At 37.0% G+C, this 19,271-nt stretch overlaps 1 protein-coding gene and 1 non-coding gene across 4 annotated transcripts; one reads left to right on the top strand and one right to left on the bottom strand.

The window, feature by feature from the left end:
* Positions 1 to 270: 270 nt before the first annotated feature.
* LOC120132375 lies at positions 271 to 430 on the top strand. Its single transcript, XR_005516996.1, has one exon. It is a non-coding gene; the product is annotated as a U1 spliceosomal RNA (small nuclear RNA).
* Positions 431 to 4,810: 4,380 nt separating this feature from the next.
* LOC120125021 (LON peptidase N-terminal domain and RING finger protein 2-like) lies at positions 4,811 to 5,978 on the bottom strand. Of its 3 annotated transcripts, none has more exons than XM_039143603.1 (2): positions 5,695 to 5,978; positions 4,811 to 5,460 (listed from the first exon to the last, which is right to left on the bottom strand). In XM_039143603.1, exons 1-2 carry the CDS (start codon positions 5,701 to 5,703, stop codon positions 4,876 to 4,878), a joined length of 594 nt encoding a protein of 197 aa, XP_038999534.1. In that variant the 5' UTR covers positions 5,704 to 5,978; the 3' UTR covers positions 4,811 to 4,875. The 3 variants fall into 3 exon arrangements, with proteins under 3 accessions (XP_038999534.1, XP_038999485.1, XP_038999600.1); XM_039143554.1 differs by having other exon boundaries at positions 4,811 to 5,473; positions 5,639 to 5,701; XM_039143669.1 differs by having other exon boundaries at positions 5,639 to 5,701.
* Between the last annotated feature and the right edge of the window lie 13,293 nt (positions 5,979 to 19,271).

The raw sequence follows: 19,271 nt of genomic DNA, 5'->3' as shown, positions 1-19,271 counted from the left end.
ACGGATTTGGAGTTTTTTGTTTCTGCTTCTTTGTCATGTCTATGTTTGTGCTCACCTAATGTTTGCTCTCAAGTCAACAAACACTACAACTATTTTTTTTGCAACTTATAATGGTAAGTTGATCTTTATAATGAGATCTTTATGGATTCAGCTTTCCACCAAATGCTAGACTTATAGTTCCTTTCCTGAAGCAATATCCCACATTGGGGAAGTACATGAGTGGACCACTTATTTGGCATTATAAATAAAAGGCAGCTACCTCCTTTCAACATATTTACCTGGACGGGGTTAATGGAAAATCAAGGTTCATGGCCTAGGTAAGCGACCTCCATTGCACTTGGGAGGGGTGCTCGTCTAAGGTCTTCCCACTGTAGGAGAGCTTACGTCATAATTTGTGGTACTGGGCGAGTTTGAGCTTCAATCGAGCTCGAGTCTCGAGCTTCAATTGAGCTCCTGAAATTTTTTTGAGTTCGAGTCGAGTTTTAATATTATATTTCAAGTTCGAGTTAAGCTTGATAATTTTTAGCTCGCGAGTTTTTGAGTCGCATCGAGCCTACTTTTAAAGTTTTTGAGTTCGAGTCGAGCTCAGCAATATTCGAGCTTGACTCAGCGGGTGTTGGGATGGATTTGATAATGTACCCGCGTGGGCAAGTGTGGATTTAATTTTTTTACCCATTATGGGTGGTGGGCGGGTGGTGGATTGAAAAATATTAGGTGGGTATGGGGATGGGGGAGAGGGTATCCGCACTCAACCGCTCGTTTGCCATCCCTACCTCTAAGCCAGCTTGTGTTCTGCCCCTCTATGTGTGTGTACACACACAAAGGAAAAATTGTTTTTTAATAGTTTGGGTCTCATAAATGATTATAATGTAGTATTTGTTTAAAATCATTTTTAATCATTGAGACTTACACACCCTACATATTTAACTGCTCGAACTCAGATATATAAAGAGAGCAACATTCTTTTACCACTAAGGTAAATGCATCATCTCATGTACAAAAGCACGTATAGAATAACTTGATCTCATAAAAATAGTAGCTTTCAAGATGAATACAAACACACGTCATGGAGACAAGAAGGATTGTGTATGGATTACTAAACTTCACCAAACAAGTATCTCTTTTGGCAAATGGATGAGGATGATGACAAAGATTTTAACCTAAAAGACGAAAGAGATTTCCAATGCTACAAAATATTGAAAAGTTGTGTGTTAATGCTAATGGAATGAACCTACCACTGAATTCAAAAATAAAAGATGCTTTCTGTGTTCGTTCCCTATATTGACATTGGTATTTTGCATTAGTGGAGGAAAGTATGTCTCTCTCAACATTTTGGAAAACTAGAATTTGGTCCTTTAAATTCTCTATAAAACAATAATTTACCCCCTCAATATTTTTAAATATTCATATAAGTTTAAAAAATAAATATTTTATTAAATTTCTATCATAATTTTAGAAGTTTTCGTTTTAGTTAAACCTCTAAACTTTTTTTAGAAAACACAGTTTAAGCCTCTAATTTTCTTTAAATAAGCCTCCAAAATCTTCATCAAATTTTGACACTGTTTTATATTACAAGATGTAACGACTTGAGTGTTTGAGTCAATATTAGTATGATGGTCTGGATCATAAATAAATCAATAAATTAGAGTAATTTGGTTCATTGGGCCAAGTTTTAATTTGATTGGATGAAAAGTGGGCTAAAATAATGTAAAAATGAGTTTTTTTAATTGATGAAAAAAATAAAAATAAAAAGATTAAGTGTAGTTGAAACCAATTTTTAAAATAAATATTAAATTTTATTAAATTAGTCTTGTTTGGACGTGGAGCAATAGAGAGTAAAATTGGTGCATGATATCATCCCTTTTCTCTTAATTTTCTTTCAACTCTTTCACTCATCTTCTCCCTTTGAAAATCCCAGTTTGTGAGCACCAAAAGATTCACCTTCTTCATCCAAAGCAATCATTATAGTTTAAGACAGGTAAAAATCATCTTCAACACTCAAAGAGCTTCAAGAAAAATTCATGTGAAACTACTTAAAGGTTGAAGGGGGATTTAAATTTATAAAGTTCCGATAAACACTAAAATTCTAAGTTTAAAAACTTATAAAGTATCGATATTCATTCATTTGATATCAACATTGTTTATCTAGTATCGATATCAGAAGAATCAATGTAGGTATTGAGAAAGTTTGAACAATTTCAGTATGTTAATTCGGTACTGATATTCCCTATGAATATAGATATTGTTGGTGAAACATCGAGAAAGTATTGCTACCCCGAATAGATAAAGCTTTAAAACAATTCCATAAAACTCTAAGCTCTTCAAAATATTCCATAAGACTTCAAAATAACTAAAGCACCCGTATATAATATTTCTTACCATGAAAGCTCCAATATATGAGAATACGAGAAACGTGTGACTAAAGACTTATGTTTAAGTGTTTGACTTAGTGGTGGTATTGTGTGTACAACTTTGATTGCAATACTACTATACACAGTTTTATGAGTAACATCTATCTATACGGGACTCGAAGTATATTTGTGGCTTTCGAATTTAGTGATGCAAGACTACTTAGGTAAATAGACCAAGTTGTGCGGTTTTGGATGATATCCTACATTATGATTCTGTAAATTGTTATGTGAAAGAAAATTTACGTTAAGTATGAAACTATACACTCTATATACCTGCAAAAATGAGAATAACCCTTGTTAGTTTTTTTTTTGATAGAAGAACCCTTGTTAGTTTAGATGCATATTAAGATGAGTATGTCATGCCTATATACTATGCTTATGTTAATGAATTATATGAAATATAATAGAGCTGATGTGTACCATTGAATTTGTAAAGTTTATCGTTCGGATTAGTTACATGCGCATGCTAGTAGGTCTTGTGTTCTTGTTCGAGGAGAACTATTGTCAAAGGATTGTCAACAACCTTGATTAGAATACAACATTATTTTATAAATGGCTGTCCCTTATTCCCATATGTAATGGGGTAAGGGGGAGGTAAGATAGTAGGCTGCCCCCAACACTAGGTTGAGAGCAGCTTCCGTAGGAGACTTCCGAATTATGAAATGCTCTCCATGGGACTCGATCCCACGACCTCCCACGACCTCAAGGTTAAGAACCTTGTGCTCTACCAACTGAGCTGGATGGTCATTTCCATGGAGGACATTTCATAATTCGGAGGTCTCCTACGGAAGCTGCTCTCAACCTAGTGTTAGGGGCAAACTACTATCTTACCTCCCCTTACCCCATTACATATGGGAACAAGGGACATCCATATTATTTTATGCTTGTGCGTATATATATTCTTAGGACCCTTCTATATTTTAGTTTTTAAATTCTATTATTATTTTTGAATATATTTAACTTATTCCAGAGCTCTAAATTTTGTATAATTATTTTAGTTTGTATATTTTTGGTATTTCTTTTACATGTGGGACACAATTTTGAAATTTACAATGTAAATTTTAATTATTTTAATTTATTGATCACTTTGACTATCTAGTATAATATCTCAAATTTGTCAGATTATATGATATAAATTGGAGTTGTTACGCACGAAAACATTTATTTCATAAAAAATAATTATTACAATTCTATCCATTGGAATCATATGCTTACCCTCCCTTGACAATGTGTCCAAACAAAAATGTTTTCCGATCAAGCTGTGGTGCTTATCCATGGTGAATGCCTATTTGTCCCCATCACTTTCCATATTGGGGATTTTGTGGCATGCAATTAGTTCACGTCACCACTATACCTTCATAAATGTTCCTTCCCTGAGACTACGACCGATCTGATTATTCTCTGCTCTTTGTTTCTTTCACTTCTTTTGTGTGTGTGTGTGTTATGTTTTGTCCTTTTCGAACCAAACTTGACTGTTCTAAGTAGAGGTTGATGTATCAGCTTTAGTTTCTTGGTTGATGTTAACTCCTCTAATAACCGATACATGAATATGGGAGAAGCCGTGTTGCTATCTCTGACTTTGGCTATCTGCTTACGGGTCTAAACACAAATAAAAGGTTCACTTTAAGCTTCAGGTTATTTTTGGAAAGAGAGAGAACAAATAAATCATCTTATACGATATCAATGTTTTTTTTTAAGATTTCACGAACTGTTCACTAGCCTGCCATCACGGGCTCAAACTACCTACCTTGACTCTGGCGAATCTGGGCCTGTAGCAAAATAGGTCATGGTTCAAACAAACGAAGGTCAAGTTTTTTAGCGTCGATTAAACCCATCAAAGTAGGTTCAGCCTGCAATCTGCAGCAGGGATTTGCAGTCATCAAAGCTCCAAATCTTTGCATTAATACAATTATAAATATACAATGAGTGAGTTGGATAGTTTTGGACAGTCGTAGACCTAAAAAAAGGTGTTTTTGTTACAATTTAGAAACGTTTTTCAGAAAGACTTGCTTTGAAAGAGGTACAACTTTGAGAAGAAGCGTGTTCTAAATTAAGATAAACTCTCAATCAATTTGCAAAACATATTCAATTGGTAAACAGGTAATTAAGGGAGCTAACACATATTATTACTTAACCTAATAACTCTTAGAAGATCTCGCCATTAATTAATATTCACATGCAGTGGAACTGTGGGAATCGAACTATACTCGGTAACAAAGAAGAGTGGAAATAAAAAAGTAAAAAGAGTAAAAAGCACATCAAAATAAGACTTGCAACTTTTCGACATTGTAGTAGGGACTAAATAGTATAGGAGTATTAGAATCTAATATAGTATTTGTATAGCAAAATGGAATTCCATTTCTCAGCCTCATCCCTGCATGTCTTAGGATGACGAGGCAGCAGCACCATCGTCGTCATGATGAAACCAGTCACCATAATAGTAATGGGGAAAATTGATTGATCCTTAGAAAATGTCAAGAATCTCGAGGATTGAACGGCTGCAGAGGGGACAGCACCCTCGATTCAACCACAGTTCCCTCGAACACATCCTGCAAAAAGTGTGTCCACATGGGATAAACGCCGCTCCTTTCTTCCTCCCCATACATACGCAGCACATCGAATCACTCCCCATCTCGGTCCCACCTTCTTCCACCTCCTCCTCCAACAGCCTCATCAATGACACCCTGAGCGGCGTCCCGGGGGACTTAATCTCCGCATTACCTCTCTCCGGTTCCGGGGCTGCACGAAATTGTCGCTCCGCCGCTAACGCCTCGGCCAGATTCATGCCTGACGAAACTGGAGCCGGGTTAATGCAACCTTGATCCGGATGTGGGTCTACTCGTTCTTCAACTTCAACCGCACCGTCTTCGTCTCTGATGCTCCTGGTCATTGATCCGAATCCCAATGTGGTCCCACAGCAACCCATGACTTTAAATCCCAGCCGTTCTTTGAAACTCCTCCACCTCCCCCTTTCCCTATCTACACCGTCCATTTGTTCTCTAAGAAATCTCAGTATTGTTCTTGCTTCCCTTTCCTGCTGCAACGATTCCTGCAACAACGCACTGAGCTGACTCATTTTTGTATTTAACACGACGAATACTGCAAACGCAAAGAAAATCCAGAATACACGTAGACAACCAACGAAGAAGAATAGAAAAATCAACGTCTGCAAGTGAAGGGAAAGGGAGTGTGAAGATGGTTAAGAAGGAGGCATACAAACACCATACAGCATGGAAGTCCCGTGAGTTTATTACTCAAAAAAATACAATAAAGAGAATCCCACCTCCGGCATTGATTCACACTAACGAAAATGACAGAATCAAACAAAATGGGTCTGAGCGAACCGCTCCTCCGTCCTTGCAGAAGGTCTAGCTTTTCAAATTTCCTTTGGGACCACTGCACGGGAAGAGAAAATAAACAGAAAAAAGGTTGGATGTTTGAGTTTGGAGTTTAAAGATTTGGTTACGGGGATGGCTTTTGTCTCCGAGTTAGAGCAAAGAGCAGAACTTTGAGGGTGTTTGATTAGTTCTAAGTGGTTGGCTTTAATTATTCGGATTATAGTAATTTAGGTTTTTGTTGTTCGCCGACCAAAAACAAAGTCAAAAGAGTTTGCATCAACCTACGTCTCCATTGCCAAATGTTTCATTTTGCATGAAAAATCCCTTTTTTTTTCGTTTGTTAGTTTGTGTATCCAAATGAAAACTCCTTATACTAAATATTAATTTCAAAATGATAAAAATTTTGTCAAATAAAAAAACGGATATAAACTAACTTTAAGCCTTGCTTCTATTAACTGCATCAACATGCATTATCAAGCTTCTAACCTGTCGAAGCTCCTCATCAGTGTTTTTGAAAACCGGACTGGACCGGCCGGTTCAACCGGGAATCGTTGTCTGGTACAGTTCATTGTAATCCGGTTAAATTGTTACTATTGAATCGGACGGAACCGTTGAATCGTTCGAACTAAACCGGACCGTGAACCGATTAAAAACTGGTTGAACCGCCAATTTTTTTTTTTAAATTAAACCAAACGACGTCGTTTGTTAAACGAGCCGAGTCGAACTCGAGTATTGCTAAGCTCGACTCGAACTTGAAAACTTTAAAAGTAAGCTCAACTCGACTCAAACTCACGAGCTAAAAATTATCAAGTTCAACTCGAACTCGAAATATAATATTGAAACTTAAACTCAAAAATGCTCGAACTCAAAAAAAATTAGAAGCTCGATTGAAACCTAAAATTCAAGCTTGATTGAAGTGAAAGAATAGTTCACTTTATACTCACCAAAAGGCTCCATGATTTTGAATGTCAAATTACATCTATTATTTATAGATGTTAGTTGGGATGCTCTTCTATGTTTTTTAGCCATGTGGGATTGTTTTGTTCTAATATTTTTACTCTTTAGACTTCTGGGATGCTCTTCTATGTTTCTTAGCCATGTGGGATTATTTTTAAAAAAAAAATTAAACCAAACAATATCATTTTGTTATGATATTTTAGCCCCAAATTTATTTTTTTGATTATAGTTGTAGACACCCGTTTTTGTCCGGGTCTTTTCTATTTTAATTTATTACTATTATTGTCATTTTATATTATTATTATTATTTAATATGTATTTACATTTTGTAGGCCAATCCCGAGGCCCATTCTCGAAGCCCACCAAGAACCCAATAAGCTCACCCATCAGCCAAACCCTGAACCTAATTCACCATAAGGCTATCATCTAACAACCAACCGCCACAGTCGTTGGCCTTCCATCTCCCAGCCGTGCTTGAGGCGTCGATGGTGAATCCCGAGCCGGTCGTCATCAGCAATCTGGTCACACAGTGAAGCAAATGTCATCAACAGTGTATCAAACTTACCCCAAATCTAAAAACCCATTAAAATAACACCCAAAAATCCCGAAAAATCTGGACTTTATTCACCCAAATCAGAGAAATCAAATCCTATCCATAGACCTCATCATCTCACCCAAAAAGAAGGATTTAAAAAATCAACATGCAACAAAGAGAGGGGATTCGGGTTTTGAGAAAAAAATAAAAATAAAGAGAACTAAAAAAATCCTTACCAAAAAAGGAGTGTTGGTCATCGCTTCACCGGACCAAGAGCCTCTCATCTCTGAAGGTAAGGGTCTTGTGTTGGTTGGGGTTTGGTTTTGGGGTTCCATTCTTTTTGTTTTGTTGGAGAACAGAGGCAAAATGAGAGAGGAAGAGTAGAGAACGGATGGGGGGGGGAAAGAATTGCAAATAGGGCTCCCAATTTTTTAAGGTGGTATATAGCAACTTAATGGAACGACACAGTATTGGATGCTAGGATTCCATGTGTTGGGTGTATGGTTTAATCGCGTCAGAAGGGTCCTCATCTTGTAACATTTTAATTTTAGTCATCAATGAACTTTTACTTTCTTATATTTTGAGCTTCCATTTTGTTTTATGTTATAATTCCATCCTCATCTGCGTTTGTATTTTTATGTTCATATTTGAATTTCAGCCATCCTACTTTAATTTGTTTTTATCTAGGTAGTGTATGTTTTCATTAATGCATTTCAATCACTCTTTTTACATTGTTTTGCTTTTGGTCAAGTTTATGATGATGGCATGTTATTTTATTTTATTTTATTCTAATCCTGAATATTGTTTTGTGGTTTATTCTCATTTTTGATCATCTATTGTTCGATATATTTGATTATTGTCCCGGTTTGTTATTGATTTTGCAGTTTAGAATTACAAGTTATTATTAATATCTTTTAGCCCTCTTAATTACTATATATGTGTAATTACCTTTATTTGTGGTCTCGTTTAAGGATTTTATATTCTCATATTAGTTTTTTTTACATATGTACATATATTTGAATATATCCATGACTTGTATATATATATATATATATTAATGTTATGTAGTCTGTATATAGTGTTGTATTATACATTTTATTACATGCATGCATGCGTGTATTATATATACTTACCAAACATATAGATTTTTTTTACATATCGAATAGTTATATGCATAATAATATTTTAATTTTTTAGGATTATGTATATATTTATTTAACATATTCCGATCTTCATATATTTATGTATGTACTTAGAACTGATATTTTGAACAATCTCAAATGTTTGTTTAATGACTAATATGTTTAATGTCATTTATTCGAATACTTTCAAGAACGTCTTTTATAGAACGGACGTGGAAAGTATCACTTGGTCGAAGTGATGCAATCCTATACGACGTTCAAACAGAATGAAAAAACGCAAATTCTTCCTTTTACGAGCTTATAGAAATTATTTTTATTGTTATTCTATTTTTTGTTATTTTATTTGATGTTCATATTGTTTAATATTTAAATTTTAATCTTTATATTTATTTCTTCATTGAATCTTAATATGAGTGATGTATGTTTTGGAAAAATAAAATATGATGTATTTTATGTCAATTTTCGATATTTTTTTAAAAGAGAAAATATTCTTTACAAGTAAGAAATAGACGAGGTAGCTTTCCCGACGGAGGATTGCAAATCTCGGGATTTCTTGTCGAGAAAAGGGTTTTTTTTCTTTTATTTTGACTAATATTCAATAAATAAATCATAATTTATTTATTATTCTATTTTTATAATTTTTATTGTATTAATGGTTTTTATGTTAATATTAACTATACATGTTTTAGATAAATTAAGCATATTTTATTTTCTACTCATGTCGATATTATTTGGTGGTAATTCAAAGATATAATATACTTTATAGATGAGAAATAGATGAGATAGCTTTCTCGTTGGAGGATTGCAAATCTTGAGATTTCTTACCAAGTGAAGTATTTCTATTATTTTAACAAATATTCAATAAATAGATCATATTTTTACTTCTGATTCAAACTTTAAGTTCTACCATTTATGAAGATATATAAGCGACTGAGTACCGATTTTGGGCGTTGTGGATGTTTATCTTTTCCACAGACGTAACCGACTTCCGAACCCCCTAAATTTTCTTCTGATAACGCAGACTTGTATTCTTATAAAAAAATGATTTTCTTTAAAATTGTTTTTTAAATTAAAAACATGTTATTAGGTATTCGACTTACCTAACTCAAAGGTCGATGGCGACTCCTTTCAATTTAATTCTAATTAATCCAAAATCCTCAATTTTTCCAAATAAAAGTTATAATCGTTTTTTAAAATAATATTTAATTGTTTTACCTAAAAAATGGTTATGACAGCTTGGCGACTCCGCTGGGGACGGCTAGAGAGTCAGGCTGTCGGTCGCTTATATATGGTCGTTATGGTGGAAATTATAAGTTTGAATCTTTAGTAAAACTATGATCTATGTATTGAATTTTTATTTATTATTTTATCTCTTTATTTTTATATACTAGCATTTTAATTGTTTTCATTTTTTTTCAGATATTTCTTAGTTCTCGTTGAGTGTTATTTTTATTATTATATTTTTTCCCTGTTTTTTGAGTCAAAGGTTTGTTTGTTTATCCTCACACACATCACTTTCGTTGGCATAACATGAGCTCTAGACATGAGCTTCGATCCAAATTAGTTAGGGTGATTGCTTTACTCTCGTAAGAATTTATTCTTCGTATGAGTTTTAGCAAATAACCCATGGGATACATACCTTATACCTTATACCTTCGTAGGAATTTATTCCTCGTATGGGTATAAGGCAGTGAATCCCCTCGAATTGAACTCGTTCCGTTTGAAACCTGTAATGGGTGAGGATTGAGGGTTTGGTAGCCCACGGGGGCACCGACATCAAGGACAATTCGAGTTCCTTTTTCCTGATAAGAGCCGAAACCATGCATATAATGAACCATAGAACGGTCACACTAGGTATAGTCATGCCGAACCTCTGTCCGTCAATAGGTACCCAAAATAGGCGTACACAATGGAGAAACCTACTCTAACATTTTATTTATTTATTTATTTATTTTTGGTAGAATTTATGTGCAGTTAGAATTTAATTAAATAAATTTAGGAGGGTAGAGAGCATGTTCGGGTAGGACCCTTTTTGAGGAATATTATTTGGGTAGATAATACATAAATGGAGGAGATTTATTTCCCGTTTTACATATCTTTTTTATGCTAAATTTATACAATTATTTTTGACTAACTGTTTTGTTTGTTTTGTTTGTTTTTTATTCATACTGCATAGACATATCATTAGAAAAGGCGATTGATCTGTGAGTATCGATAAAGTGGAAGGACTTTCACGATGGAAAGGAGTTTCCTAAACAAAGAGGTGAATCCAGCAGATGTAAGGAATTGGTCCGAAGCCAAGCAGAAAGAGCAGGGAGATAGTCTATCAGGGGACTACGTGTCGGATCTGTCTGATTATACACCAGCTTCTTTAAAACAGAATGAGCTTCAGGGATTGAAAACAATTTGGGAAAGTTGGAATCTTATTGAGAGGCAAGCTTTTCAGCAGACTTATGGGGATATATTTCATCTGATATACGTGAAGGTAGACCCGATTCTCATACGAAGCATAATACAGTTTTGGAATCTGGCCTATAGTTGTTTCACATTCAACCGAGAGGACATGACTCCAACCCTCGAGGAATACCAATTTCTGTTGAATTTGCCAAGCGTTAAAGTGGACAAAGTTTACTCCCGATCGATAAAAGGGCCTTCTTTTAAGTCAAAGCTTGCAAAGATCTCGGGCACAAGCGACAAATGGGTAAATGATCGCTTGTAACGCAAGGGAGAAAGTGAGGGAGTGCCGTGGTCTCACTTACAAAAGATAGCTGAAGCACACGTAGATGAAAACGTGCGTAGAGATGTATTTGCTTTGGTTATATATGGTTTGGTAATCTTTCCAAAATGTTTGGGGCTGATCGAGCTAGCAGTAGTCGATTTGGTTGAGAAGTTAGGAAGAGAGGTGAATCCAGTCCATGTGATTCTTGCTGAAACTTTCCGATCTTTGAATATATGTAGAAGGTTAGGGGGAGGTCGTTTTATGGGCTGTGCTCAATTGCTTACTGTGTGGATCAGAAGCCATTTCTGGAAGGAGGAAAAAGTCAACTATAATCGTTTTTTGAAAGATTATTCTCCTGTTGCTGAGTACCTTACGAAGGAGTGGCCTGAAGTATCTCAGAAAGATCAATGGATTGATTTCTTCCGGAATCTACAAAGTCAAAACATAGCATGGCGAACACCGTGGCTGATGCATACACAAATCTTGTTCAAGTGTGGAGATTTGGACTGGATTATATTACTGGGACTGTGGGGAGGAGTGGGATACGCTCCTTTGTTGATATTGAGACAGTAGGGTGCCCGACAGTTTATTCCCGTGACTCATGGGTTGACTGGTGCTGAATTTGATTATAAAGAAGGCAATTATAGAAAGAAAATCAAAGATGTGGCTGATTCTTGGAGGATGACTTTTAGGACTAAAGTAATTGGAGCGGATGTTATCTTGACGCCTGATTATGAAGCCTGGAGAATCAGGAGGGTAAATGATAAAATACCTTTAACATCTGGAGAGGGATCAAGGTCGATAGAAGAACAAATCAGAAATATCCCTTCGAATTTGGAAATCCAAAGAATTGAGTTTGAAATGGAAAAGGCTAAAGATTCCATGAAAATAGAAGAGATGGAGAGAGAAAACTTCATGTTGACTATCGAGGCTGATTTTCATGCCAGACAGTTTATAATGATGAGAGAACGGAAAGAGGAGGTGGAAGCCGATTTAGAAGACTTAAAAAAGGATTATCAAAGGGTGCAGCAAATGAGAAAGAGACTTGGATCCAGAGAATTAGCGGCTGCAAGACGGCGAATCAAAAGTCTGGAAATTGAGAACAAGTGTCAGATCAAGAAGATAGAAGCTGGAAAAGCAAAAGTATGCGAGCTAGAGGCCGATAAAAAGGAATTGATCAAGCAGTATAAAGCTGAGGCTCGTAGAGCTCAAAAACTCCATGACAGCCTGAAGGAATTAGAAGAAGAAAAAAATCAAGTCCAGGGGTTAAAAACTGAGATGAACAGTATAATTGAGGACTTTGAGGACAAAGATCGAAGAATTTTAGAGCTCGAAGAAGAAAGAAAGCGAAAGAAAGAAGAGATGTGGTCTGAGAGACAGGGATGGAATCGAATCCTCGATAGAAAGTAGGCAGAGATTGGATCGTGGATGCAGAGATTCTCTACAAAAAGTCAGCAAGTAGATGAGCTCACGGGAGAAATGGGAGAATTACAGATGAGATTCGAACAAGAGATGAACCAATCTCGAGCTATGAATGATGAGCTCAAAAGTCATGTATCGAACCTTGAGCAATCCCTTCTGCAAGTGCAAGTTCCTCCCGCTTCAATGGACCTAAGAGTTGCTCTCGAAGAAAACAAATCTTTCCAGAAGGAAATCAGAGAATTGAAAGGGGAACTCCAGAAATGTCGAATTCATATTACCAATCTAGAAAAAGAAATCAAACGCATCAATAAGGGATGGAAAAATACATATGAGCATTATCGATCCATGGTAGAAGAACGCGAGCGCATGATGGGGGAAGCTATTGCTCAAATGGGTGAAGTGGCTCGGTACATGAACGAATTAGCCAATAGAGCGGAGATCATCCAACTGCGCACAAATCCGGTTTCTGAGTATACAAGGGAGATCATCGCCATTATGAATGAAATTGTAGAGCTGAGTCTGAGGGCTAGGCCTTATATGTAATAGAACTCCTTTGTAATGAGTGAAACTTTTTATCCAATGAAAGTATTTCCGAATGGTTACTGCTTGGGTCAACGCCTTTTATTTGCATTTCATACTTGCATCATTCATTAGGCATAAGTAAATTCATCATTTATAATGCATCACCAATAAAATGTATCATTTATAGCACATTACCAATAATATGCATTCGAATTTAAAAGAACAATAAAATTAATTTCTGAAGGGTTATGTGACAGACGATTCTGGCAAGTAAAAACTCCAATCCTTATCACACGCGAAGTAGAGCTATGGATGCCAAGCTTGATCAATTAAAGAAAGAAATGCAAGAAGATTTACTAAGAATACAACAAGAATGGCAGGCAAAGATGGATCAGTCACAAAAGTCAATTATAGATCAAATCCTGCAAAGCCAGGCTAATATGATGAAGGAGATGATGACCAAGATGTATGGGTTACGTACTGAAACAGTTAAAGAACCAAGCACTGCCCCTGTTGAAGTTTCTAGGCAGGAGTCTACCCCGAGACTAGTTATCTCACCTGAAAAGCTAGTTGAGCATCCTGCAGGGTCTTCAGCGGTAAAGGTTCAAATGGCCACGACTAACCCTCAAAACAGTCCTTATGAGTATATTGATGTAGATCCTGAGGAAATGGAGAAACCTAAAAAGGAAGTACCAGAGCATTTAAAGGACTGGTGCAAAGGTTTTTTTAAAGAAATGGGAAAGCAGGGTTCTCAAGACGGAATGAATGCAGAGGAATTGAGTATTGTGCCAGACCTAGTATTACCACCAAAGTTCAAAATGCCGGAATTTGAAAAGTATGATGGAAAAACTTGTCTTGTTGCTCACTTGACCATGTTTTGTCGAAGAATGACAGGATTTGTGAAGGATGATGGGCTATTAATTCACTGTTTCCAGGCCAGCTTGACGGGGTCAGCTGTCAGATGGTATAACCAATTAACCCGAGTTAAAATAGGGTCTTGGAAGGATTTGGCCAATGCGTTTAAAGAACAATATCAACACGTTACCGGCATGATGCCTGATCGTGTTACTCTCCAAAATATGGAGATGAAGCATAATGAGACCTTTCGACAATACGCTCAGCGCTGGAGGGATATTGCTGCTCAAGTGCACCCACCACTTATTGAGAGGGAGTTTATAACCATGTTTATAGATACGTTAAAATCTCCTTATATTGATCATATGTTAGGATTGGCAACTAAGAGCTTCTCTGATATCGTGATGTGCGGAGAGATGATCGAGAGAGCATTAAAGAAGGGGCAGATTGTCGGTAACCAAACTCCTGCAAAGAAACCCTATGTGAAGAAGAAAGAATGAGAGGTTAATAATGTAAATTTCTCTGTGACTAAGCCGAAGATGGGAAATTCTTCATCCCAAGGAGAGACTAAGCGCGAGCATAACAATGAAAGAATGATATTCACTCCCATACCAATGACTTACAGTGAGCTCTTCCATGGATTAGTCCAAGCTCACGTAGTGTCACCAAAATTCATTGATCCAATTAAACAACCTTATCCAAAATGGTTCAACGAAAATGAGGCATGCGAATATCATGCAAATCTCAGAGGACATAACATTGAAAAGTGTCTCGCTTTTAAAAGAGTGGTTGAAGATCTGATCAAGAGAAAGGTGGTGTCCTTTAATGATTCTGAAGTACCCTGTGTTGCTGCAAACCCGCTTCTAAATCATCAGAATCAGGGAGTGAACGCTATTGAGAAAAATCAGAGAATTAAAAGGAGAATTGAAGAAGTAAGAACACCACTGAAGTGGGTATATGCTCAAATAAAGGAGAGAGAGTTGTTGAGCCCTAGAAATGAATGCTCAACGGAAAAGACAAAGAACTTTTGTGAATACCATGGTGAAAATGGTCATCAAATTCAGGACTGTCAAGAATTCAGGCAAATAGTCCAAGAATTAATGAACAAGCAGGAGTTGCAGTTCTATGAAGAAAGAATGAGTGAGAATGAAAGATATATCTGCGCTTCTGAAGAAAATTCAAGGGAAGCTGAAAAGAATTTAAAAAAGCCTGTCCTGGTCATATCGAAACCAAATTACGAGGCCAGCAGCGGAAGTATAACATCTAGGGTGGTGATCAAAACCCCTGCGCCTTTTGCCTACAAGAGTAACAAGAGTGTTCCCTGGGACTATACATGCCAAATTAATACTCCTGAGAGTAAGGAGGAAGAGGTTGCTGAAGTTGGATTTTTCACCAGGAGTGGAAGATGTTATGCTCCTGGAAAGGCTGATAAAGCAAGAGATGTGGTTATTAAAGATCCTGATGATAAATTGAATGAGCCTGTTAAGATTGAGGAGGCTCAGGAATTTTTAAAGTTTCTGAAACACAGCGAGTATAACATTGTGGAACAGCTTCATAAGACCCCAGCACGGATTTCAATGTTATCTCTACTGTTGCATTCGGAAGTACATCGAAATACTCTGATCAAAGTGCTGAATGAAACTTTTGTAGGGAAGGATATACCAGTGGAACGTGTGGACAGGATGGTAAACCATATTAATGCAGATAATTTTATTTATTTTTATGATGATGAAATACCTGAAGAAGGAAAAGGCAGGGGCAAGGCTTTACACATTACGGCTCATTGCAAAGGAGTCATCGTCTCAGGGGTGTTAATTGACAACGGATCGGCCTTGAATGTTATGCCATTCGCCACTCTAAATAGACTTCCTGTGGATGTATCACAAATGAGGGTTTGTGGCAATACTGTAAGGGCATTTGATGGGACAGAACGCAAGATAATGGGGAAGATGATTATCCCTCTCAGAATTGGCCCTACAACATTTGAAGTAGATTTTGTTGTCATGGATATTCATCCGAGTTATAGTTGCTTGCTAGGGAGACCCTGGATTCACATGGCTGGGGCAGTTCCTTCCTCCATTCACCAAAAGCTCCGATTCATTGTTGATGGGACTCTGGTGACCATCAAAGCGGAAGAAGACATCATTGCCTCTATCACTACAGATGCACCATATATAGGGGTAGATGAAAATGCACTAGAGTCCTCTTTCCAGTCCTTGGAATTTGTTAATGCTACTTTTATCTCTGAAGGCAAAAGAATTCCCATTCCTCATCTTTCAAAAAATACAAAGATGCAATTAAAGGAGACATTAGCTAGAGGAGCAAAGGTAGGGAAAGGCTTGGGAAAGAAACTGCAAGGCATCACTGAAGGGCCGGCTCCAGTTCCTAAAAGAAATTATTTTGGTCTCGGATACAAACCAACATACCATGATAAAGTCAAAGATGCACAAAAGCTTAAGGAAATGAGGAAGGCAAGAGTAAAGGGAGAAGATCTTGTTTGGGGACCCATGGTCATTCCGCCTCTCTCCAAATCTTTTGTGTCTGGAGGATTTGTGATTGACACGCTGAAACAGTCATGGGATAGTGAAGATATAAAATTTGTTGAAGATTTATTGGGAAGCCTGAGCATCAACGCTATCACAGATGATTCTACTGGAGAATGCTCATTGGCATCAATCCGTCCGTGTCCTACTGGCTATGTTTTGAACAATTACACTATTGAAGAACTCCCTGTGTTCTATAAGCACTCTTCAAAGTAATGCATAATAACAAATCTGTCTCCTTTTGACCCAAATATAATAGGGCTTTTGTAAAAGACAAATTGTTATTTGTCATTGCTTTAATGAAACGGTGTTCTCTTTTCATTCTAATCTTAGCAAGTATTTTATTCATTTCTTGAATATTCTTTATTCTTTATTGATAATTATTCTCTTGATAAATATTAGATAAAATTTTTGTCCACAGCCAAATATACTCCTTTTTGATTCGTAGGTCTTCAGATATCAACTGTTCGAGTAATTATACTTTTGAACCACAAATTGATTTTGAAAATGACATGTGTCTCGAAGAATCTGAGGGTTATAAAGATGAAGAGGAAGGTGAGTTAAACTCTGAGCTTGTTAGAATGATGGAGCAAGAAGATAGACAAATATTGCCCCACAAAGAGACAACTGAAACAATAAATTTGGGAACAGAAGAGGATATAAAGGAAGTTAAAATTGGCACTTCACTCTCACCAAAAATAAGAGATGGTCTTATAAGCCTTCTTCGGGAATATAGGGATGTGTTTGCTTGGTCTTATCAAGATATGCCGGGGTTGCAGACTGACATTGTGATGCACAAGCTACCAATAAAGCCGGAATGCAAGCCTGTTCAGCAAAAACTTCGAAGAATGAGACCAGATATGCTATTAAAAATCAAGGAAGAAGTGAAGAAACAATTCGATGCTGGATTTTTACAAGTGGCCAAGTACCCTGAATGGGTAGCAAACATAGTGCCAGTTCCAAAGAAAGATGGCAAAGTTTGGATGTGTGTTGACTACCGGGATCTCAATCGAGGGAGCCCCAAAGATAATTTTCCACTCCCACATATCGATACTTTGGTTGACAATACGGCTGGGCATGCTCTTTTCTCTTTCATGGATGGTTTCTCAAGTTACAATCAAATTAAGATGGACCCAGAAGACATGGAAAAGACAACTTTTGTGACAATGTGGGGTACATTTTGTTACAAGGTGATGCCCTTCGGACTTAAGAACGCCGGGGCAACATATCAAAGAGCAATGGTTACGTTGTTCCACGATATGATGCACAAGGAGATAGAAGTGTACGTGGATGATATGATTGCTAAATCACAAACCGAAGAAGAACATGTAAAAGTCTTAAGGAAGCTGTTTTTAAGATTAAGAAAATACCAGCTCAAGCTTAACCCAACCAAGTGCACATTTGGAGCTACTTCAGGGAAGTTATTGGGATTTGTAGTCAGTGAGAATGGGATAGAAATAGATCCTGATAAAGTCAAAGCAATTTTGGAATTACCTCCCCCTAGAACGCAAAAAGAAGTACGAGGTTTTCTGGGGAGGTTAAATTATATTGCCAGATTCATCTCTCAGTTGACTGAGAAATGTGATCCAATATTCCGATTACTGAGAAAGCGAAACCCAGGAGAATGGGATGATAGTTGCCAATAATGCTTCGATAGAATTAAGGGTTACTTAATTAATGCTCCTGTCTTGATGCCACCAATCCCAAACAAACCCTTGATTTTATATTTGACTGTCTTTGAGAAGTCAATGGGATGTGTGTTGGCCCAACATGACGAAACTGGAAGAAGAGAACGAGCTATTTACTATCTCAGTAAGAAATTCACTGACTGTGAGACTCGATACTCCTCTATCGAAAAGCTGTGTTGTGCTTTAGTATGGACTACTAAGAGGCTGAGACAGTATTTGTTGTATCATACTACCTGGTTGATATCAAGACTGGATCCGTTAAAGTACCTGATGGAATCAACGGCTCTAACTGGAAGGATGGCGAGATGGCAAATATTGTTGTCCGAATTTGATATAGTCTACATGAACCAGAAATCAGTTAAAGGAAGTGCTATTGCAGATTTCCTGGCAAGCAGAGCATTAGAAGACTATGAGCCAGTAAAATTTGATTTTCCGAATGAGGACTTGATGAGTATATTTGTTACTGAAGAAGAAACTCCGAAAAATGAAGCATGGAAAATGAACTTCGATGGCGCTTCTAATGCTGTGGGACATGGAATTGGGGCAATACTAGTTTCACCTGAGGGAGATCATTATCCTTTTACTAGTAGGCTCGCCTTTGAATGCACTAACAATATGGCAGAATATGAAGCATGTATCTTGGGTATTCAAGCTGCAATTGAGCACAAAGTTAAAAGCCTGGAAGTATTCGGCGATTCTGCTCTGGTTATTTATCAGCTTCGCGGGGAATGGATGACTCGAGACTCCAAGTTGATAGAATACAAGAACTTGGTGATGGAGTTGATCAAAGAGTTTGAAGAAATTTCTTTTACTTATCTTCCTCGTGAAGAAAATCAAATGGCAGATGCCTTGGCTACGTTGGCAGCTATGTTTAAGGCCGATGATCAATCTCGAATGATGCCTATTTGGATGAGTATAAGAGAAATTCCAGCTCATTGTTGCAACATAGAGGAAGAAGAGGATGATAGTCTCCCATGGTATTATGATATTCTCCAGTATGTGAAGTATCGGGCTTACCCAGCGGAGGCAACTGAGAATGATAAACGGACCTTAAGAAGATTAGCAATGGGGTATGTCCTTGATGGAGATATATTGTATAAAAAAGGCAAGGATCAGGTGCTTTTGAGATGTGTGGATAG

Source organism: Hibiscus syriacus, unplaced genomic scaffold (genome assembly GCF_006381635.1).
Source record: "Hibiscus syriacus cultivar Baekdansim isolate YM2019G1 unplaced genomic scaffold, ASM638163v2 tig00000132_pilon, whole genome shotgun sequence".
Taxonomy (NCBI): domain Eukaryota; kingdom Viridiplantae; phylum Streptophyta; class Magnoliopsida; order Malvales; family Malvaceae; genus Hibiscus; species Hibiscus syriacus.
Note: the sequence above shows the minus strand (reverse complement) of the source record. Positions and strands in the feature narration are given on the sequence as shown.